At 37.6% G+C, this 25156-nt stretch overlaps 1 protein-coding gene across 3 annotated transcripts in view; it reads right to left on the minus strand.

The window, feature by feature from the left end:
- The window catches only part of Scn10a (sodium voltage-gated channel alpha subunit 10), a 92763-nt gene extending 68198 nt beyond the window's left edge, over nucleotides 1-24565 (minus strand). For all 3 annotated transcript variants that reach the window (XM_076869125.2, XM_076869111.2, XM_076869117.2), the window contains exons 1-3: nucleotides 24299-24565; nucleotides 22324-22442; nucleotides 19346-19426 (exon numbers count right to left, since the gene is read on the minus strand). In XM_076869125.2, coding sequence (XP_076725240.2) covers nucleotides 19346-19426; nucleotides 22324-22442; nucleotides 24299-24565 — 467 coding nt within the window. The remainder of the gene's footprint in view (nucleotides 1-19345; nucleotides 19427-22323; nucleotides 22443-24298) is intronic.
- Between the last annotated feature and the right edge of the window lie 591 nt (nucleotides 24566-25156).

Genomic DNA, 25156 nt, shown 5'->3' on the forward strand with positions numbered 1-25156 from the left:
GGCTTGTGTGGCTGAGATGCCAGCAGCCTCCGAAGGTAGACAAAGGGCAGTGAACAAGGATCCTCCTGTTCCAGGAGCCTTCCAGAGGCTGCTGTCTTATGGATCTAGAGTCTCCTTTTCTAACCTGTTGGTAGTGGAAGGAGTAGAAGAGGGATAAAGTTCTGCTACATCCCTCCTCCCCAGACTTCTCTACTTCCAACTCTCATTTCTTCTCCCACCTTGTCTGGTCTGCCTGGGTTTCTGGTCTAGGTGCTGTGAAAGAAAAAGGCATCTAAATCCACAAGTGTTTTCTCAGGAGGATAGATCCAGGCAGAGGAAGGTTATCTCTAAACAGCCTCTTTATTTGGCTGGGTGCCCTGTTGGGTTTGGATTTGAAGAGATGACTGTGGAGTTCATGTTGGGATTTAGGTTTCTCAAGCGTTTGGAGTCCCTCCATCACCTGTGGCAGGTACTCACATTCTAGCAAGCATCGGAGCCACCTGAAAGTCTTGCTTATTTCTAGACTCTGTCTTGAGGGTGTCTGAATCTGACCCAGTAGGTCTGGGGTGGGACCCAAGAATGTAAATTTCCCAACACATTCCCAGCTGAGGCTAATGCACTGACTCAGAGAACCACTCTTTGATAACCACTAACTCGAAGAATTTAGTTGCACACAAAAATTGCATATAATTCTGGATATATTGAAAAAAAACACTTTAAATTATAAACATATTTCTATTAAAAATAGGAAAGATTTTGATTAGATATGGCAGATAGAACACATGTATTTACCTTCATCCTTCCTGAAACCCTTCTCAGATGACAGCTAAAGGATTGTTTAAAAAGGATGAACCTACTAGGACAAACACAATGGAGAATACTAGAGAATAAACTGATGAGTTTATTCTGGCAGAGCAGACCTCAGAAAACTGATAACTAGGTACAAGTAGGATGCACCTGAGCAAGCCAAGCTCTCTGTAGAACCTCCAACAGCCCAGGACTTAGAGATGCTCAATGGCTCCAAGGGTGGGCTTTGGGACAAGAGGCAGGTGGAGTTGAGAGGACTGTTTGAAGGTCTCCACAAGAAGCAATAGGACTGTCTAGACCTCACTGTACCCTCCACTTGGTGATGAACGCTCTCCTCTGTTCCAGAGGTGGAGTGGATGTTCATTCTCAAGGGCTGAACAAGAGGAAGAGAGCCGCATGCTGAAACATGGTTATAAAGAAGAGTTTGTGTACTAAAAGGCAGACATCCCTCTTATGCCCCTCATTAAGTTCTAGAAGGCAGTCAGGTTTATGACTCATAAAGATGATGCACTTTACCACTCTGGAAAGCAGCATGGAGATTTCTCAGAAAACTTGGAATGGAACCACTAATTTGACCCAGTTATCCCACTCCTTGGCATATACCCAAAGGACTTAAAATCAGCATACTGTAGTGATATGGCCACATCAATGTTTATAGCAGCTCAATTCACAATAACTAAGCTATGGAACCAATCTAGGTGCTCTTTAACAGATGAATGGGTGAAGAAAATTCGGTATATATATACACAATGGAGTATTGCTCAGCCATAAAGAAGAATAGAATTATAGCATTTGCTGGTAAATGGATGGAACTAGAGACTACCATGCTAAGTGAAATAAGCCAATCCAAAAAAAAAAAAAAAAAAAAGAAAACCAAAGGCTGAATGTTCTCTTTGATATGCAGATGCTGACACATAATAGTGGGGGGGGATGGAATTTTATTGGATTAAAGGAGTCTGAAGGGAAGAGAGTGGGGTGAGAATAGAAAAGACAGTAGAATGAATTGGACATAATTTTCCTATGTTCATATACGAATACATGACCAGTGTAACTCCACATCAGGTACAACCACACAGTTATACCCTGTGTATGTATGATATGTCAAAAAAATTATATTGTCATTCATAACAAATAAAAAAAAATCGGAAAAGTTAAAAAAACAAGACAACAAAAAAGAAAGATGCTGAACTCTGAGTAAGAACAGCCAGGCAAGGAGAGTCGAGAATTTCCTGTTGAAAACACTTATATTCAGTGTACAAAAATTCAAATACATCTTACATCTTATAATCCAAACGTTTTACCCGAAATGAAATAAAAGCAAACCTATATATGTTTACTTGCTAGTTCACTGTACCTGAAATATCGAATAAAAAGACGAGAAAACCCAGAGTCCCCCAAATGGCTCCCAGAATGCTTCTCTACATCTTGTCTGGGTGTGACACCTTCTCTGTGACTTTGATTAGGCGGGGACTGATCAGGGTGGTGTTTTGTAGCTCCAAATAACTCTTGAATTCCAGTTCTATTCAGCCTCCACTTGTTCTTTTGACTTCTGATATGTTTTCTCAGGGGGAAAATACAAGATATTTTCACAAATTGCTAATAGCTAAAAAAAAAAAATACTGGAGTCTGAGAAGGGCTGTCTTTGAACAGTCGACATGTCTGCTGCTCTCTAGAAGGGGTTTGCAGGAGGGCAGTCTGATGGGCTAGGCAATTGGGGACTAGTGAAGGCCTGGCCCTCCAAAGCCTCTTCAAGGGGCATAAGGAATCTGAGGGATACTTCTAACTCTCAAACCCAAAGCAACCAAAGTTGGGGAGAGGGAAGACAGTAGAAAAAAATTTAGAGAGAATGAAAGTTTTTAGAGGATTAAGAGGTGAAATTAACACTTAGTAAAACAAGATTAGAAGGCTATTTAAAAAAAAAACTCTCAAGAATAAAATAAAAAATTGAAAACAAAAATATAACAGCAAAAGTAAAACATTAATAGAAGGACTGGAAATAAAGTTTGAGAAATCTCATCGAAAGCAGAACAAAAAGCAGAGGTGATAAAAAAGTAGGAAAATTAGAGAATCAGACTGGTAAGTACAATATCTCCCTCATAAGAGGTTGAAAAAGAAATAGAGAAAGAATAGATTGGAGAAAGGTATCAAAAAATAATTCAAGAAACAATTTCCAAACTGACGGATCTAAGTCATAGACACACCCATCAACGTTCAGGAAAATCAGTGGGAAAAAAAAAAGCCATATCTAGGCATAACATCATGAAGTTTCAGAGATTTGTGTACAAACAGAAATGCTCAAAACTTTTTTGAGAGAAGAAACAAAACAGGCCATGGAAAGGGTTAAGAATCAAACTATCATCGGATTTCTCAAAAGTAGCCTTGGATGTTAGAAGACAATGAACAATGATTTCAAGATTTTGAAGAAAATAACTTCTACTACAGAATATCATCCCCATCTAAACTGTCAAAGATGAGGGTAGAAGACACACAATTACAGACAGGCAAAGTCTCTGAAAATTGACTTCCCAGATACCTACCTATGAAAATTGCTAGAAGATGTGCTCCAACACCAACACAAAGAAAGTAAAGAGAGGGGTGTGCCATGCAGGAGAGAGACAGAGGGAATCGAAAAGGATGGAAAAATCTCCAGGAAAGAATTTGGCATCAGATTCAGAGAACACGTAGGTCAGGATGAGGCAGGAGATGAAGCACCGCAAAATGATTTCCCCAAGAACAACTGAAACTGATGGATCACCGAGAGGGTTCAAATGGATTGAAGAAAGGATTAAAGCTCTGGAAAAGAGTTTTGAAACAAATGAGGGATAAAGATAACGAAAACTGAGCCAAGGAGGAAATGAAATCCTTATGAAGTCCAGAGAGAGCGAAAACACGGTACAAAAAGGAAATGTAATCAAAGGACACTAGATTACACAGCAGTCCCATTGTGTAATCATATGGGTGGTCGGCCAATGTGCATATTATGTGATGACTTAATAAAAAAAATTATGATATAATGGGAAGATGTGGATAAAGGAAATGTGTGCCTATGGTCCCGATTCCTATTTTTTCAATTGTAGGACGCTCAGAGGAAGTCACCTGAATGGAAAAAAATAGTACTGTGAGCATATTATTGGAAATAGGGGAGACACCAGAAAAAAAGAAGTGAAAAAGAAGGTGATTTCTTCTGGAAAGGTGGGATTAAGGGTAAGGAGCTGAAGAACATGAAATTGCTTGCTGTTTTTTTGTTAGAATCCTCATAGAACTATGCGATCTTTAAAACCATAAACGTGCTTATCTTAAAGAAAAGTGGAAATCAAATTAAAAAGTGAATAATAGAAATGTATGTGTTTTATTGTTTTTTGTTTTGGCATCTCTAAGAGGAGAAAGTGTTTGAAACTGTTCATGAAGGAATCTATATCTGGCTACAAAGCCTCTTGAGCTGTCGGCATCAACCACAACGGTTGGCCCCCCCTCCCCGCCGCCCCCACTTTTTATGTTTTCTAAATTAGAAAATCTTAACTCGGAATTATAGGTTGTTGGGAAGCATTGACGGATATTTCCGGCTTTTCAGATCAAACACAGACCCAGAAATTACGGAGAGGGTTCTGTCGAAAGACTATTTTCAGTGTTTCTCCAGAGGACAAGGGCCCCAGCTCAGTGCAGCTGAGAGCTGCCAGGTTGACTGTCTCTGGACACAGGGGCTAATGGGGGCGCGTACCTCTTTGGTGGCATTTGGCTCTGGATGCTCTTTCTTGATGTCCAATTGCAGCATTTGGATGTAATTTTTAAGATGCCCAATATGTGTTTCCCTAAGTGTGTTTTTGTTTTGTTTTGTTTTGTTTTTCCTAGTGAATGAAAAATATCACTGTGGTATTGGGAAAAAAGTCAAACTGCAATTTACATTGCTTTTCTGTTTTAAGAAATCATGATATTTAATCGTTAGATATCCTGACATTTAGGCCCTGCAGTTAAAGATCCATGCAATTCAAAATCCTGAGTGGATCACTGAACTATACTGCTTGTATTCATTAAAAAAAGATCACTTAAAAAATTTCCTTCTGCAATTCTGAAACATGATGGAAGGTGTATTTTGTTTGCCAGACAGAGTTATTGTTGGGGGTGGGGGACACAGCGTGTTGGCCTCACTTTTTGTCTCTGCCTAGTAGGTGGAGGTGACGTGCACTAAGTGGCCACAAGCAGTTTGTATTTACAATTTCCAACGTGTCCCTCAACAGCAAATCAGGGTCTGGAGGCTGTTGGGAGTCGCCCTGGCTCCAAAGACTAACTTCCCCATCCCCCAAGAAGAGCTGTCCAGTGGTGAGCTGCTGGCTCACATGATCCTTACCCACCAATCAGACTAGCCCTGCTGGCTCACATGATCCTTACCCACCAATAAGAGCCCTGTTGGCTCACCTGATCCTTACCCACCAATCAGACTAGCCCTGCTGACTCACCTGATCCTACCCACCAATCAGACTAGCCCTGCTGGCTCACCTGATCCTTACCCTCCAATCAAAAATCACCCCATGCCAACTGTCAAACCACCCCTGGCTCTATAAATATGCAGAGCTGTTCCTCAATAAAGGGACTCCGACAAGAAGCCTTGTTCATTCTTTCAAAACCCGGGAGGGGGAATGCCTCACTGCTCGAGGGCCCCCTCTCTCAAGCCTTGTTCGTTCTTTCAGAGGCAGTCTATGGACCCCAGCTGTTTTCCAGGAATAAGGTGTGTGCTGGCATCTGGAAGCAGCCTCTTGCCTTTGGATAGCATAAAATTTGCCTCTTTAACCATTTTTAAGTATACAATTCGGTGGTATTAAATGCAACTACAATGCTGTAGACTCTTCACTTTTTCATCTTCTCAAACAGAAATGTACCCATGAAACAACAACTCCTCATTCCCCACTCCTTGGGAACCTCTACTCTCTGTCCTTATAATTTTTCCTACTCTAGGTCCTTTATATAAACAGAATTGTGCACTTGTTCTCTTAGTTTGGCTTAGTTTACTTGGCATAATGTTTTTTTTCAAGGGTTCATCCATGTTGGGACAAATTGGCATTCATTTTAAGGCTGAATAATAGTCCATCCTTTCTGTATAAACTACATGTTGTTTGTCCATTCATCTATTAATGAAAATTTAGTTATTTCCACCTTTTGAATAATACTGCTACAAATACTGGTGTGTAAGCCAACTTACCTTCTTTTGTTTTTTTGGTACCAGGGATTGAATGCAGAGTCACTTAACCACTGAGCCATGTCCCCAGGCTTTTTTATTTTTTATTTTTGGACAGGGTCTTGCTAAGTTGCTTAGGGCCTTGCTAAGTTGCTGAGGTTGGCCTCAAACTTTTGATCCTCCTACTTTAGCTCCAGAGTCGCTGGGATTACAGGGATGTGCTACCCCACTCAGCAAAACCAACTTACTTTTTAAAGTGTGTTTCATAGTTTAAAACTAATCTTTAATTTTAAAAAAAAGAAAATCTCTTCTTTTAAAATCAGCTTCACAGTAAGTAGAACAAAGCGTCATTAAGCACTTCTCTCACATATAGATCGAACATATGCTGACAACTGATTAAGTCAGTTTTGTTCAATGATAAAGTAAAATGTCTTTGTTCACATACATAACAGTCATTGATTTTAAATGCCAGTCACATTATAAGTAATACAGTGGTTCTGCTGAAAGAATTCTACCAATTGTTTTTCTTGCTTTCTTTCCAACCACAATATCTATCTTTGATTTTGAAGCTGGTTTCCTGTCTTAGCAAGAGTGTGCTTGTTTTTGATATGAAGATGAACAGGTCACTCTATAGTTATGGTGTCTTTTCAAACTTTAACATTGAATCTGACAATTTTGTATAGGAAAAGCCTTATTTTGTGCTTGTAGAGATAGCCAATTATTTTAAAAGTGGGGTTGATAAGTTTTATTGGACAATAATATAGAAGTTTTGGTAGTTTAATATCACTATTTGATAAAAGTGATAAGAGATAATAAACTGGGTTCCAGGGCAAAATGATCCAATAAAATTCAGTGATGATTATTCATTGTCATGATTTATATTTTCTTGCATATTTTGTGAAGTTACTGACATCCATTCTCCACTTGTCTCGTGGTGGATTGATGCTTTATATTTATATATAACATAATTATAGACCCACCTCATTTACCAAAATAGATCAAATATACTGGCAAACTGCATCTGGCAGAAATATCAGCTGCATGAAAAACAGGTTAGCAGATCCATTAATGTAGACTTCCATATTAACAGATGAAAGGCTTTCTGCGGATCTTAATAAATATAAAGATATTGATAAAAATCCAACACATATTTATAACAAAAATCCTAACAAACTATAAATGGAACGAACTGTCCACAACTTGTAATTATGAGAATTCATGGACATGATGACAATCATGAAACCTTAGAAGCACACTCTTTGAAAACCAGGAAGACAAGAATCTGCTCATGATTACAACTTAGACTCAGCATTGCGCTGAAGGTCCTGACCAATTTAATATGACAAGAAAAATAAACAAGAGACCTAAAGACCATAGAGGAAAGAAACAAGTTCAACACTGCTTGCAGATGATATCATTGACCATATAATAAGTCTGAGAGCATCTATAGAGAAACATAACTTGTCAAGGATCTCAGCAAATTTGCTGGATGCAAAACCTGGACATATTTAATAATAAAAATAAATATTCAAAAGAGCAATCAAAATTGTAATGTATGTAGGGACAAGACATTATAAAAATCTCCTGGAGGAATATAAAAGAAGTCCTGTAAAAATTAAGAGATATGACAGGCTGATGTGTGGGAAGGCTGTATATTGTAAATATGGTGATTCTTCTTGTGATGATAGATACATTTTCAACAGCATTATCAGAATACAGCTTGAAAATATGACCCTTAAATTGATATGTGCTATAGAAATGAGAAAAAAGAAACAAGATCATTTTCAATAAGACAAATAAGCAGGTGCACAAGCATCAACCCTCCATGTCTTATTATAAAGCATTAAATTTGTGTGATGCTGATGCAAGAAATGAGTAACATATTCCTGGGATAAAAGATTCAAGAGGGAGTGGGAATCTGGTATGTGACAGACTTAATAATAGGAATCACTTGGGGAATGATGGTCCATTAAAAATGATGTTGGGATGATTTATATGGAGAATTATTGGAAACCTGTCTCATATAACACACATGCAAAAGTAAATTCTAGAAGGATGAAATATCTAAATGTGGAAAGAAAAATTATTTAGAAGAAAATACAGAATATCTTTATGGAATATTATATAACAGTGAAAATTAATCAATGAGGTCTACAATTGTCCATTTAGATAAATATCCAAAGCACAATTTTGATTTTTTAAAATCACCAGATAAAACATGCATACAATATGATAGCTTTCTCATAAATTTGAAAAGAAAAAAACTATACTTTATGTATGCAATGCCAGGGACCTAATTTCCTGTTTGCCATTAGGCTCAGCTTCATTTCACATGTTTGTTTGGTTTGCCCCCAGATGATAAAACACTTCTCTTTTCACTGTGGTTTTCCCTGCAACCAAACTGCTGCAATTTGTCAGTTGTCTTTCCAGAGTCTCAGTATGGTTAGTGATGAGTGTCCTAAAACTATTAAAGTACCCTTTCCACGAATCTGTGTAGTCCCAGGCATGAGAATAGTGGGGAAGTCCTACTCTAGTCTCTGCTAACAATCTTTTGCTACCCTGCACCTTTCGCCTCCTCCTGAATATCAATCTGGCACATTCTTCTCTATTTTAGCCCTACTGGATCTCTTGTTACTTTGTGAGCACAAGAAGTGATTTAAAAATGGAATACTTATCTTCCTTCCTTCAAGCAAACAGATAGTCAGGGAGGTAGGGAGCTATGATTATCAGCAGGTAATAGTGCAAAGTTAGTGTTTCAGGGAGAGTTAATGAAAGAGAGGGAAGATAAATGCAGGGAACCACTTGGGTCCACAAGATTGTATCAAGAACACAGAGATAGGATTTGCTTCTGATTCTTCACTGGCTACAATTTATTTTTCCCTTAAAAATACACAGCATGATCCTTGGAGCTCCAGTCTATCCTGAGGATATTTATTGTCTTCTTCTGGACTCCCAGCAATGTAGCAAACAACTAATGGTTGTTATCAGTTTGCATTTCAAAAGTAAAATCCACAAGGCCAAGGACGCTCAGCATCACCAGATACTGTCACAGGAGTTTCCAGGACTAGCATCAGATAGGAAGATTTTTTATATTTTATGTTTTTTCAAAGTGTGTTTATAAAGGAAATTATGTCAATAATTCAGTTAAGGCAAAATCTGATAAAGAATGGATTTAATAATCACTAAGAATGGATATTGATATAACTGTGGAAGACAATTGGACAATATCTCAAAAATTAAAATGGTACATACCTCGGTCCAGGTAATTCCTCTTCTAGAAATTTATTCCTTAAATTGACCCACATTATGTGTATAAAGATATGTGCATAAAGCTATTCATCAGAGAATTAACTATAATGGCAAAATATGAGGATTACATTGATCAGAATCAACATGAATGCCTATCAACAGGGTAATCATTAAGTAAATTTCCTTCATCCATGCAAGTAAAAGCTATTTATCCAATTTCTGCAAAACTATCCCTACTGAGAGTTTAATTGACATTTCACTGAATCTATAGATTAATTTGGATACCATTAACATTTTAATAGTAGTGAGCCTTCTAATCTATTAACCTAAGATATCCTGAGTTTATTTAAGTGGTTCAAAATTTTTCTCAATAATATTTTATCATTTTTCAGTATAAAGGTCTTGGGCATTAAAAAAAAAACCAGCAGCTTTTGTATGTATTAATTCTCTTGTTTTGCTTTCCAATTTTTTCTCCTTTTGTCATTATTTTTTCTTTCAATTTTCTTCTCATTTATTTTATCATTTTTTGTCTAGCTTTATTTTAGGTACTTAAATATTTTTTTCAACTTTTACTAATATAAATATGATATGATTAATGCTGTAAATTATCTCCTGAACATATTTTTACATTTTTAAGGTTCCAATTAAATTGGTTTTTAAAATATTTTGCTTCCCTAGAAATTCTATAGTTTAAATTTGTAAGTCTTTTATATAAGAGTTTCTTAAGAGAAGATTTTAAAATTATCAAGTGAAAAGATTTCCCATTTTTTTCTGATTTTACTACTATTTTATAATTGTATTGCATTGTAATCAGATAATTTTTTATTATGTTAATTTATGTTATTTCTGGAACTTATTGAGGTTTTTGGGTGATTTACTATTTAGTCAATTTGTATGGTCTTTTGAAAAGGAGACATAACCTCTATTTTCAGGGAATATAGTTTGCAAATAATCAGATATATCATATTTATAAAGCTTAAGTCATATTTTTCTTTATTTTTTTAATTTACTTGATCTGGTATAGGCTGAAAGAAATTAACTAATCTTTCCTAGTCCTCAATGTTTGTGTCTATTAACACACTTTTTTTATTTATAAATGGTGTTGCCATGCTACTTGTTAAAAAGATATGAATTGCCAGGTATGATGGCACATGCCTGTAATCCCAGCAGCTGGGGAGGCTGAGGCAGGAGCATTGCAAGTTCAAAGTCAGCCTCTGCAATGTCGAGGTGCTGAGCACCTCAGTGAGACTCTGTCTCTAAATAAAATACAAAACAGGGCTGAGGATGTGGCTCAGTGATCGAGTTCCCCTGATTTCAATTTCCGGTACAAAAAAATAAAAAAGATGAATTACCATTATGAATAAACCTTAAAACATGTCATTTTTGTTATGTTCAATGCTTTTTAGCCTAACTTCCGCTTTCTCTGATACAGGTCATGACTTTCTTTCTTTGCCTTTGGGGGTATCTTTGTTAATTCTTTTTAATTTTAGCCTTTTTGTGTCACTCTGAGTAACATCTTTCTTAGGTAATACTATATGAATTTTTTGATTAAGTGAGTCAAATCCATTTATACTTGCTGACATGACAGATTTGCTTGTATTATGTATTTTATGGCCTTTAAAATACTTGATTACCTGTCATGTTTTATTTGCTTTTATTTTTTTGTGTACAATTCTTCTGATGGTTAGAAGATTTTGTAATTTTGCTGTAGTGTTTAGCTTTGTTAATACAAACATCACCGTAAATATATCATCATAATTAAAACTATGTAATATGTTACCCTTAAAAATGCTATTTCCTGAAACAGTATCTCTTATTTACATTTGACAATTCTGTTTCCTCTTTGGTTTATCCATCCATTGCATTAAATAACAACTTTCTTAGGCTTACCCTTGTGCTGTTGAACATGACTTTCCCCCCACCTTCCTTGATTTATCAACCCTAAAGAAGATTTTTTTTAACTTCACTATTATAGAAACAGCAATAAGTGAACATATTCTCTGCTCCCACGTTCTTTTTTTCTTTCTGCTCCCATTTTTTTTTTTTTTTTTTTTTTTGCTATTTGTATCCTGTCACTGTTTCCAGTACCTCTGGAGCTTGCAGGGGGTAAAATGCCTGATCCTCATTTTTATTCCCCTCTGCAGGCGCCGTGGCTTACCAAGCCCTGATCAGCCAAGTGATTTACCACTCTCCCACCCACTCTTGGTCTCCCAAGATTGTTTTGACAGCCTTTGTCCTCTGTGATTTCCGTTCTCTTCTCTTTGTTCTTGTGTATTTATACTGCTCTTATTTCCATGCTGTCATTTTATTGGCATTTTGAGAGAGTGGGCTAAAATATATGCATGTTACCATCCATATTTAACCAGAATCCCCAGATAACTCCCAAATAACTCGTTTTGAGAAAAAGTGCTTTGTATGAAAAGTTCAAAAGAAGGATAAAAGTTTTACATGCTATGTGATTTTAGTGATATACAATAGGATTTTCTAAATTTGCAATTTCTCTCCTTAATTACTGTCTTCTGATTTATATTTTACTTATTCAATGCAATTATTTTTAAAAAATTGTTTTAAAAACATTTTGTTAGAATATGTAATATTAATAAAAATGCACATGAGATGTAAATTTCTATGTTTTTATGTGGTTTTCAAATGAATGCTTGTGTATTAGTCAGCTCTGGATGCCATAACAAAACACTATAGAACAGAAGAATTGAACAAAAGAAATTCTCTCTCATTTCTGGGATTGGAAGTGTGATATTAGAGTGCCAGGAGGATCCAGGGCTAACAAAAGTCCCTTTCCTGGCTTGTAGAGGGCCATCTTCTCCCAGGCACTCACAGGGCTCTTACAGGAACACCAGTTCTATAAGATAAGAGTTTCACCCTGGTGACCTCATTTGACCTTACTCATCACCTTAAATGCTGTATGTCCAACACAGTAATGTGGGAGGTTAGAGTTTCAATGTATGAATTTTCAGTTCATAGCAGCTTGTGTGACAACTACCTGCTTCACAAAATGGAACATTACAAGCCCTCTGCAGCCTCTTCCCAATCTCTCTCTTCTGTCTTGGGGGTTTTTATTCTCCTAATTTGTAGCGATTTCTCTTGCCTTTATAATAATAATAATAATAATAATAATAATAATAATAAATACTCCCCATAGCCTTCCCCATGCAGTAGCCTCTACTCTTGGTATAACAGACAGGGCCTAGAAGCAGCTACAACTTGGAGTAGGCATCCCAAAGCCAGTAAAAGGCCCACCCTTTCAGCCCCATCTCTGAAAGAAGTTGCCTCCCTCTTGGGCACCTCCACTGCTATCTCAATTACCTCCTGCTATTGCCACCACCACCTATAGTTGCAGTAGCATCGATCCTGGGATATGGCAGGGTCTGGAAGCCCAACACCCAGGTGAGATACAGATAATCTGCACAGATTATGGGTAGAAACTGTAATACCTCAGATTGACACTCCAAGTAAAGAAATCACATAGACAACATGAAAAAACAAAGGAGGAAAGTGCCCCAAACAAACCAGGATATGATAATAACAGAACCGATGGTAGCACAGTTGATGAAATGTCAGAGAAGGGGTTCAGAATGTTCATAATTAAAATGATCTGTTAATTAAAGAATGACCTAAATGAGAAAATACAGGCAAAAATTAATCATTCTAACAAAGAGATAGGAGAGCAAATATAGGCAACCATTGATCACATCAACAAAGAGATAAGGGAGAAAAGATAGGTAGCAAAAGATTACTTCAAGAAAGCAATAGAGAGTCTGAAAAAAGAACAATCAGAAATCCTTGAAATGAAGGATACAATAAACCAAATAAAAAAACTCAATATAAAGCATCATCAACAGACAGAACATAAGATAATGAAGACAAGGTATACAATCTGAAAAATAAAGTTGACCACACAGTGAAGATGGTAAGGAACCATGATCAGAACATCCAATAATTATGGAATAACATCAAAAGACCAAATCTAAGAGTTATTGGGATAGAAGAAGGCACAGAGTTTCAAACCAAAGGACTGCACAATCTCTTTAATGAGATAATATCAGAGAATTTCCTAAACATGAAGAATGGATTGGAAAATCAAATACAAGAAGCTTACAGGACACCAAATGTACAAAATTACAACAGATCTACACCAAGGCACATTATAATGAAAATGCCTAGCACACAGAATAAGGATAGAATCTTAAAAGCTGCAAGAGAGAGGAATCAGATCACAAAAAGGGGGAGACCAATTTGGATCTCAGCAGATTTTTCAACCCACACCTTCAAACCAGGAGAACCTGGAATAGCATGTACCAAGCTCTAAAAGAAAATGGACGCCAGTCAAGAATTTTATATCCAGAAAAATTAAGCTATAGATTTGATGATGAAATAAAAACCTTCCATGATAAACAAAAGTTTTAAAGAATTTACAAATAGAAAGCCTTCACTACAGAACATCCTTGGCAAAATATTCCATGACGAGGAATTCAAAAACAACAATGAAAATCAGCAGAGGGAGGAATTACACTAAAGGAAAAACTAATCAAAGGAGAAACAAAGTCAAGTTAAATACCAAAAATAAACAAAGTGGCTGGGAATACAAATCATGTCTCAATAATAACCCTGAATGTTAATGGACTAAACTCACCAATGAAAAGACATAGACTGGCAAGATTGTATTTTAAAAATTATGTAACAATGTGCTGTCTCCAAGAGACTCATCTCATAGGAAAAGACATCCACAGACTGAAGGTGAAAGGTTGGGAAAAATCATACCACTCTCATGGACTGTGGAAACAAGCAGGAGTTTCCAGCCTCATATCAAATAAAGTAGATTTCAAGCCAAAATTAATCAAAAGGGATAAAGAAGGATATTTCATACTGCTTAAGGGAACCATTCATCAACAAGACATAACAATAATAAATTTATATGCCCGAGTGTCTATATTCATCAAACTTAGGTTCAAGAGTCAAATAGACCACAACACAATAATTCTGGGTGACTTTAACACACCTCTTTCACCCCTGGATAGATCTTCCAAATAAAAGCTGAACAAAGACACTATAGAACTCAATGATATAGACTTAGCTGACATATATAGAATATTTCATTCTTCAATAAGCAAATACACTTTCTTCTCAGCAGCACATGGATCCTTTTCTAAAATAGATCATACATTATGGCCCAAAGCAACTCTTAACAAATATAAAAAAGTAGAGAGACTACCCTGCATTCTACCAGATCATGATGGAATGAAATTAGAAATCAATGATAAAATTTAAAAAGAAAAGCTACTCCAACACCTGGAGACTAAATAATATGCTACTGAATGAACAATGGGTTGCAAAAGACATCAAGGAGGAGATTAAAAAATTCTTAGAGGTGAATAAGAACACAGATAAATGTATCAAAATGTATCAAAATCTCTGGGACATTGTGAAGGCAGTACTAAGAGGACAGTTCATTGCATGCAGTTCATTCCTTAAAAGAAGGAAAAAAATCAACAAATAAATGACTTAACATTACATCTCAAAACCCTAGAAAAAGAAAAACAAAATCAACACCAAAAGTAGTAGAAGACCTACAGAAGGCTAAAGAAAGAAATTACAAAAGACCTTAGAAGATGGAAAGATCTACCTTGTTCTTGGATAGGCAGAATTAATATTGTCAACATACAGATTTAATGCAATTCCAGTCAAAATATCAATGACATTCCTCATAGAAATAGAAAAAGCAGACATGAAATTCATCTGGAAAAACAAGAGACCCAGAGTAGCTAAAGCAATCCTCAGCAAAAAGAGTGAAGCAGGCGGCATCACTATACCAGACTATACTATAGAGCAATAGTAACAAAAGCAGTATGGTATTGGTACCAAAAATAGACTTGTAGACCAATGGTACAGAATAGAGGACACAGAGACTAACCCACATAAATACAGTTAACTTATACTAGACAAAGGCACTAAAAATGTACATTGGAGAAAAGATAGCCTCTTCAACAAATGGTGCTGGGAAAACTGAAAATTCATATGTAACACAATGAAATTAAATCCCTATCTCTCATCATGCACAAAACTCAACTCAAAGTGGATCAAGGACCTAGGAATTAAACCAGAGACACTGCATCTATTAGATGAAAAAGGAGGCCCAAATCTTCATTATGTCAGATAGGCCCCGACTTCCTTAATAAGACTCCTATAGTGCAAGAATAGGAGTCAAGAATCAGTAAATGGGATGGATTCAGATTAAAAGGCTTCTTCTCAGCAAAAGAAACAATCAGTGAGTTGAATAGGCAGCCTATATTTTTGGAGCAAATTTTTACCATATACACATCAGATGGCGCACTAACCTCTAGGATATATAAAGAACTCAAAAATCTTAACATCAAAAAAGCAAATAACCCAATCAAAAAGTGGGCCAAGGAGCTGAACAGACACTTCTCAAAAGAAGATATACAATCAATCAACAAATATATGAAAAAATGTTCAACATCTGTAGCAATTAGAGAAATGCAAATCAAAACTACTCTAATATATTATCTGACTCCAGTCAGAATGGCAGCTATGAAGAATATAGACAACAATAAGTGTTGGTGAGGATGTGGGGAAAAAAGTACACTCATATGTTGCTGGAGGGACTGCAAATTGGTGCAGCCAATATGGAAAGCAGTATGGAGATTCCTTGGAAAACTTGGACTGGAACCACCATTTGACTCAGCTATCCCACTCCTTGGTCTATACCCAAAGGAGTACTTTAGTAACACAGCCACATCAATGTTTATAGGAGCACACTTCACAATAGCTAAACTTTGGAAGCAACCTAGATGCCCTTCAGTAGATGAATGGATAAAGAAAATGTGGTATATATACACAATGAAATATTATTCAGCATTAAAAGAGAATAAAATCATGGCATTTTCAGGTAAATGGATGGAGTTGGAGAATATAACGCTAAGTGAAGTTAGCCAATCCCCAAAACCAAATGCTGAATATTTTCTCTGATTTAAGGAAATGATTCATAATGCGCTGGTGGGGGCAGGGGAGGATTAGATGAACTCTAGATAGGGCAAAGAGGAAAAGGGGATAGAGGGGAAGAGAGGGAGTACGGGGGTAAGAAAGACTGTGGAATGTGATGGACATCATTACCCTAAGAACATGTATGAAGACATGAATGGTATGATTCTCCTTTGTGTACAACCAGAGATATGAAAAATTGTGCTCTATATGTGTAATGTCATTTGTAATGCTTTCTGTTGTCATATATAACCAATTAAAATTTTAAAAATGAAGAAAAGAAAAAGAATACACCAGAAAAGCCAGTTGTCCTCTGATGAACAGAAAGGCTTAATCTTAGTATATTGAATGTACTGGTCTTTTCCTTCTATGGTTAGTGTTCTGCATCATATGTGATAAAACTTACCCTTCTTTTGTGAATACATGACCAGTGTAACTCCACATCATGTACAACCACATGAAAGGGAATTTATACTCCAAGTATATAGAATATGTCAAAATACACTCTACTCTCATGTATATCTAAAAAGATCTAAAAAAAAATCTTTCCCTATCCTGAGGTCATATTCTTTAATTTTTTCCTTCCAAAAGCTTTACATCTTGGTGTTATGCAAAGAAGGTTAGGTATCAATTCCCCTAGAGTTAACTCTTGTGTGTGCTGTGAAGTTGGATGTTCAATGTCATTATTCTTCTGGGATTCCTGATTATCCTGCATCATTTACTGAAGATTATCCTTTTCCTGCTGTTCTGTGGTGTCACCTTGATCACAAATCAGATGCCTATTCATTGGTCTGTTTATGGTCTGACTGATCTTAACACCAGTGACATACTACTCCATTATTACAGCTTTAGGATATCTTCACACCCAATAGAGTGAGTTCTCCTGCCTTGATTTTCTTCCTCAAAAGTGTCTCGGTAATGATTTGCTCTGTGCATTTTCATACAAATTTAGTCACTTTGTCAAGTAATGCAATAAAAGCCTGATGGAATTTCTCTTGGGAATCACATTCAGCTGATTAGTCATTTGGGGAGTTTTTCCAATATTGAGAGACTTTGAGTCCAACAACATAACATCATCTCCCCAATTTATTGGATTTTATTTAATTTTACTTAATAGATTTTATAATTTTATGTGTAGAAATCTTACTCATACTTTGATAATCCTATTCCTAGGTACTTGATATTTTCAAATACCAAAGTAAGTGGTATTTTAAAATTTTCTAGTCTGTTGTTAGATGTGTAATTGATTTATGTATATTAATTCAGATTCAGCTATTACATTATGCTGTCTTACTAATTTTAATAGTTTGTAGATTATGTTGGATATGTTATATACATAATATGATACTAAATCACCACACTTTGGTACTTTTCTTATTCTTGAACCCTTTATTTCTTTTCCTTGCCTTTGTATACTCCTTTAAAAAGTTGGAGAGGTGAAAATAGACGTCTTTTTTTTGTTGTTGTTGATCTGAAAGGGAAAGACTCTCTGTTCATAATTATGTATGATGGTGGCTACCTTTTGAAGAAGGAGCACCCTCTCAGACCAAGGTGATTCCATTCTATTCCAACTTTTTCTAAGAGTTTTTAAAACATAACTGGAAATGGAACTTTATTAAATGGTTTTTCAGCATCAATCAAGGTGACCACAAGATCTTTTCTTTGTTAATCTATAAATAGAAATAGGACACATTCTCTATTGTGGGGTGCATTACTGCTATGGTTGGCAGAAAGAAAAAAGGAAGAAAGAAAGAAAGGAAGGAAGGAAGGAAGGAAGGAAGGAAGGAAGGAAGGAAGGAAGGAAGGAAGGAAGGAAGGAAGGAAAGAAGGAAAAGAAAAGAAAAGAAAGAAAAAGAAAAACCCAAACAAACAAACAAACAAAAAAGCTGTAAAAAAAGAGAAATCTTTGCAGTTTAATTCACAATAGCTAAGTTATGGAACCAACCTAGGTGCCCTTCAACAGATGAACAGATAAACGGATATGGTACATATACACAATAGACTATTATTCAGCCATAAAGAAGAATGAAATTATGACACTTGCCAGTAAAAGGATGGAACTGGAGACTATGATGCTAAGTGAAATAAACCAATCCCCCCAAACCAAAGGCTGGATGTTCTCTCTGATGTGTGGATGCTAACACACAATAGGGGGGAGAGAATAAAAGTTCACTGGATTAGATAAAGGGAAATGAAGGGAAGGGAGGGAGGATGGGAATAGAAAAGACCGTGGAATGAATTGGACAAAGCTTTCCTGTGTTCCTATATGAATACACGACCAGTGAAACTCCACTTCATGTACAACCTAAAGAACGGGATCCTAATTAGGAGAAGTTATACTCCATGTATGTAGAGTATGTCCAAATATACTCTACTATTATCATGTATGTCTAAAGAGAACAAATAAAAAATATTAAAAAAAAAACTTTGCAGAGATCCTGTTGTTATATCTGAAGGAACATAAGGTGCAAACTGAGGTAGGGGCTTCTGACTCAGATGTGGTGGTGCAGGTATTTGGGGAAAGGACTCCTTCTGAAACTACAGAGGCTTTGCCTGCTAACCCATGGAGACAGAATAAGCTCAGGAATATTAAGGTCAATTTGAAGGATGTGAGTCATGACAACCTAAACATCTACATTCGTGAGTTATTTTGTGAATATCTTCCCCCCCTCCATTTGTTTTTAACTTTGTTATAACTTTACTCCTGCCTCTCTTTCAGAGTAGGTCCTCGCTCAACTTCATTCACATGCACACCTAGCAATGAGTGTGTGTTGGCAGGGCGTGGAGAGGACTCTTCTGCCCAGGGCACTCAGTCCAATGAATTCAGACCCTCTGGGCAACAGGATTTTAAAATCTCTTTCTGGGAAATTTCAATGTGCAACTAAGGTTGAGAGCCACGAATCTATACCTTTTTGAAATTGAAGATTATATATGAAACATAGTCTGTTTCACAAAGAAGAAGTCTAATCATTACAAAGTCAAATAGATAACAGAATTTAGCATTACCCAACGGAGACATGACAGGACAAATGAAAGGAAAAAGCCACCAAGAAAAAAAAATTTTAAAAAAAGCAAGAGGACAAAGAACGAAAACAGCACAATGATTATAGTCAATCTACTCACTCGATTTTCTCTGGAAGATCGGTTTGGGTCATGCACACACAATTGACCACAATGGTGACAGTAATAAACACAGTGAACCACCTGAGAGGCCAATGTTAAGGAAGAGCTGAGCGTCACCTTGTCTCCATGAAGTCATCTAGGATCATCTTGATGCTGAATGATCAAGTTCATAACTTTTAGCTAATATCAGCATCATGGTCTTGTCATATAATAACCACTTGTATTTACTGAATACCTCACCTGGGCTGAAAACCCTGCCCACTGACTTCTAACAGCACACAACAATCTATGGCTGGATATTATTATTGATATTTTTGATCGGAGCAAACTGGTCTCAAGGCTTAAATAACTTTTCCGAGATCTTGCAGCCTGTTAACCATGGTGTGGAGATGTGGGCTCAGCTCTGTCTATAACAGACCCTTTAGAAAAAAGAGAAGAAAATAGATTCCCTTTTCCAAAATGTCCTTCTGCCCTGAGGCTTTCATTTCACCAGTCAAGGTGACCTGAAATTCCAACCAGCAAAAGTCTCCTTATTCTTTTTTTTTTTTTTTGGTGGGGGGTTAGGGGATTACCAGGGACTCAGGGGTACTTACCACTGAGTCACATCCCCAGCCTTATTTTGTATTTTTTTAAATTTAGAGATAAGATCTCACTGAGTTGCTTAGCACCTCACTTTTGCTGAGGCTGGCTTTGAACTTACAATCCTCCTATCTCAGCCTCCCAAGCTACTGGGATTAAAGGTGTGTGCTACCTCACCCACCTAAAAGTCTCTTTTATTCTAAAATCCAAAGAGAAGTTAGGAAGTTGGAGATAAGTGGAAGGGTACCAGCCTTTATGGGATTGTTTTAGTCAGATCATTTTCCTAATGTAGCTGAATTCAGTCTTATTGAGGAAACAGACTTCTGGGTAGGGATGGAGGAGACAGGCACCAGGAAGGGACCTACTCACTTGGGAAGAAAATCCCAAATAGAATTAGCTATACATTGCCACAGAGGAAAATATCAGAGCAGGGAATAGGCAAAGGTATTCTGGAAGTGGAAGGAGACTTTGAAAGGAAGGTGAGTGGAAGAGGGTAAATGTGGAAGAAAGGGTGGTTGGGAGGATCCAAAGACAACTTTGTCCCATTTGGACATTTCCTCAGAGCTAGATGGCCTCCTAACAAGATTTCCTACAGGAAAGCAGAGAGAGAGAGAGAGAGAGAGAGAGAGAGAGAGAGAGAGAGAGAGAGAGCGCACTACTCATCTTTCATCATTTCAATTTGAGCAGAAATATTTAAATTGGCTTTAGTTTTCTGTAAGTGCCTTTAGTGACCCTTGTTTTATGGTTACTAAGGAACACATCTATTTTGAACAGGGAAATTCTATTAATTAAACCACATTTTCTTGCTGATTTACAATTAAATTAAGAAATATGTCCACAGAGGGGGAAACGTTAACCCAGGTTTAAATTAAAATCATATCTCTACTCTACAAAACCTTTAAAATGTTATATATTTTGTGCATAAGATTACATATGAAAATATTCACAGAACGTGTATTTGGAATTATAATTTTGAGTGAAATATAAATTATAGACCCTGAGGATTCCACACCTTGAAGAATATCTTTTGGGGCTGCAGTCACCAAATTAATGAGATTCAAATATATAACTGCTCTATAACATAGGCTTTTGTGAGGAAGAGACCCCTCAACAGGTATCCTATGTAGCTGTGACTCCACCAAGCAATTATTTACTTCTCAAATCTCAAGTGGAAAAGAATATTTACCGGTCACTTGGTTCTTTAAAGGGATCTTATTTCCAATTAGCTGTTTCTTACTTACCTAGATGTAATTCAACCAAAATCCACAAAGAGGAGTTTATGTATGTGTCATTTCTCTTTGTTTGTAATTTCTGTGTAGATATATATGTAGATATATATGTTTTTAAAGCAACAACTTCCCAAGTAGAGACGACACACTGAGAGAATAATTACTCTAATTTATATCCATTAACTACCTACTTCCTCACTGTAGGTACTATCCTAAGAAGAATGGAGGCTGGACCTCATAACTACCTGTGAGGCCTTGAGCAATTTACTAAATACCTCTGTTTCATTATCTGTAAAATGAGGATACTAATCTCAGGTTCCAAGACTTCTGTACCTAGGACAGCATTGACATTTAGAAAGTATTTAAGAAAAGGGAGCCTTGCTTTTGAAGAATCTGGAAATCTAATATTCAATTCAGAAAATATAACTTCTACAGGTTATCCACAAAGATAAAACATGAAAACAGAAAATGGAATGCACCTTCATCAAGCAGTGCTGTTTCTTGTTGAGTGTGCAGATGATTCTAGGGATGCTTACTCAGTGAGAACTGTCCAGAGATCCCACAAGCTGTTCCCCTATGGCAGAGGGTGGGGTGAGGTGGGAGCTCCTTTGTACTGGAATTCCTAAGAAGCAGCTGGCCACCACCTGCCAGGCAAGGCTGCTCTTGCATATCAACTTTCTGGAAGTCAGGGCTGAATTAGTCATTGGGAATTTCCAATTTGGACAGTCACCAGGGAAGATCTTTGGAAGCCAAGCCAAAGTCTCTTTTGTCTACTAGCTTGGCTTGCCTTGAAAACAAAATAAAACAAAACTAAAGACGGCTTCTGCTGCTACCTAAAGCAACTCATGTAATACAGACGTTTGACCAATGTATCCCTAGTCATCATTTTCCTCCATGGCAGGAAACTCAGATTATAGATATTGTAACCTGCTAGTAGTTTTGGAGTAACCTGTAATATTGGCAGTGCCTCGTGTCCAATGAGGTCCCATTGAGGCAATCTTGGAACTGTTTTGGGATATTGGGCATATTAAAGCCACAAATAACTTTGTTAATTTAATCTCCTCATTGTCTCAGGATTCAGTTGTAGAAAGCTCTACTTTTAACCTCTAAAGAAGGTACTGGACAGAACCTGATTCTAACACACAGAAGAATCAACCGTGCAAAGGATACGAGTGGACAGACATTTTGATGGCCGTTCTTCTGATCAGGTTGAAGGGACTGAATATCCAAAGGGCTCGAGTGGCACTAAACCGGGAAATGGTCCTGCCTTTGTTCAGCACCATAAATGTCTAAAACAAAACAGAGCAGAGGTGGATCTCCAGTGAGAAGTAGAAATCCTGACACAGCCATTTTTTTTTTTTTTTTTTGAGCATGAGTTGTGTAGGGTCAGGCATGTGAGCAAGAAGGGGCCTGGGAGCCACAAGTCACTGAGAGCCAGAGGGAGGTGCAGAGAGTTAGGAGGATCATGGACTCAAAGCCATATCCTCACTCTCCCAGAAAAAGTCCTGTTTTGTGGCTCAGGGAGAGTGTCTGACGGATAGACAGCTGTCTGGGGGCTAGTAAGACGCGACTTGCCCAGGGGAAGATTCTGGCAACATCATTGTAGAGTTCTGGTTGCATTTAATTCTGCTTCTGATTTGAGGACCATTCCTGGTCCTGTGATGCTCCTTCTGTTGTCTACTTCCTCCTAAACTCTCGCCTGATTCCCTCCTTTAAGCATTTAGGAGGGTGTAGGCTCTTGGCAAGGGAGAGGAGAGAGAAAGATATTCCAGTGCCTTTTTAATTTCTCTACAGACTATATTGAGGGAACTGATTCCCGACCTTTGTGACTACCAAACATGTGCTCACCATTTTCTAGACTGTGTAGAACACCTACAGTATGATACAGGTGAAGTAACTGTCTCAGAGCACCTCTTGTTTAGATTAGTATTTCTCAAACTTCTTGATTTTAAAAAATCATTACTTCCCCAAAGTGTTGAGAAATCTAGAGTTTTTATTTATGTTTATAATTTTTATTATACCCAAATGTGCATGTATATGTGTGTGTCGTTATGGTTTGGACCTTAGATGTCCCTCAGAGGACCCATGTTGAAGTCTTGGTCATCAGCCTGTAGCACCATTGGGAAGTGGTTGGATCTTTAAGAGGGAGAACTAAGTGAGAGGAAGTTAGGTCACCAGTGATGTGCCCTTGAAGGGGATATTGGGATCCCAGCCCCTTCCTCTTTCTCTCGGTTTTGCTTCTTGGCTACCATGAGGTGGGCACTTTTCTTCTACCATGAATTTCCTCCATGATGGTCTACCTCACCATAGGCCCAGAGTGATGGGCCAAGTAGCCAAGGACTGAAACCTCTGAGACCATGAGCCAAAATAAACCTTTCCTCCTTTTAAAGTTGATTTTCTTGGATATTTTGTTGAAGCAAAGAAAATATGACTAATATATAAGTATATACATACAATATGTATGTACATATGTATGTACATATGTTTACATGTGTGTGTGTGTATATATATATCATATTAAAAATAAAGAACTTAGGAAATTTTCAAACACAGGAATGTACAGACACACATACATTCCAGTAGCTGTTCAAGTGATGATGTTTTTCCCCAACAACAACTTCCATGTTTACCACTGTATGCTTGAAAGAACATGCAAAAAAGGACAAATGATATCAAAGTATCACTACAAAAGAGTTTCAACTTCACATATCCACTGAATGAGTTTGGAAGACTCCAGGGTTTCCAAGATCATACTTGGAGGATCCCTGGCTCAAATCATTCTGTTTTTTGTGCTCTTTTCCCAAGTCCCCTCCCCCAACCTCAAGTTCTCTGTCCTTCACCTGCAAAGAAAGCTAACACCTCTGGGGGCCTACACCAGAGCTCATCCCAGAAGCTGCCAACTTTTCCTGCAAGTTCTGCAGCAGTTGTGTGCTTTTTGAGGATTTAGGTTTAATTAGCTCTTATCATAAATTTCATAAAGATTCAAAGAAACCAACAAGGTAGTGAGTTAGCTGTATCTCCCATGGACTGAGTCTTTTAGCAGACTGTCATATCACCCAGGGTTCAGGAAGACTCTCTGGGCCGGGTGGAACTGAGATTTCCTCTCCAAGAGCTGAGGGCAGACATTCCTACTGGTAGCTCTTACCCGGTGTGTGCTGTAGAAGGGGTCTAGATCCTCCAGGGGCTCCCCGACCAGTTCTGCTGGGAGCTCACCATAGAACTTGGGCAGCTGGTTGCAGGCTTTCAAGTCCAGCTGGGGCCGTGGCTTCTCTTCTGGGTCCTTCTCTCTAGGCTTATCTTTGACTTTCTTTTCTGCCTGATGGGCAGCAATTCGCTTCTCAATCTCCGCCAGTGACTCTGGAGTGAACTGACGGAAGTTGGTCGTTTCCAGGGACCCCAAGGGGAATTCCATTTTTTCATTCTTCTTCAGGAAGAATGTAAACTCTTATGAGAGTAAAAATAAGCACAGAAAGGTGACAGCTTGCTCACTCACCCTTTCCCTCCCATCCATCATGCCTTGATGGATAGAACATCTTCCCCGCCCTCTTCTTCTCCTGCTCCCTTAACTCACAGTAGGCTCCTCCCAGGAACCCATCCCCCTGCAGTACTCATATGTTTATGGGGGACTGTTTATTCCAGGTACCTCAGGTCTTGTCTTTGCTCCCCAAGCACTAAGTCATATCTTCTTCACCAGCCTGAAACACATACCCCTGCCCCAGCTTTAGCCATTTTGCCCTCTTTGCTCATTTCTAGGACTGAAGAGTTCCAGGCACTCCCCTACATTCGTCAAACACTTGGGTTCATGATCGACTTTATCTTAAGTCTCATCCTACTTTCTGAACACAATATTTGATTTATTGACATTTTCAGGATTCCTTCCTTTGAACTTCATTAGGATCTCCTGGTTTCCTGCTCTTTGTTCATGGCTGAACAATTCTCTTCATAAGCAGATGAGATCTGAGGTGTGCCATGTTAGCTATGCCCTCATTCTTATCCTAAATCC

The sequence above is a fragment of the Callospermophilus lateralis genome, chromosome 1 (genome assembly GCF_048772815.1).
Source record: "Callospermophilus lateralis isolate mCalLat2 chromosome 1, mCalLat2.hap1, whole genome shotgun sequence".
NCBI classification, from domain to species: Eukaryota; Metazoa; Chordata; class Mammalia; order Rodentia; family Sciuridae; genus Callospermophilus; species Callospermophilus lateralis.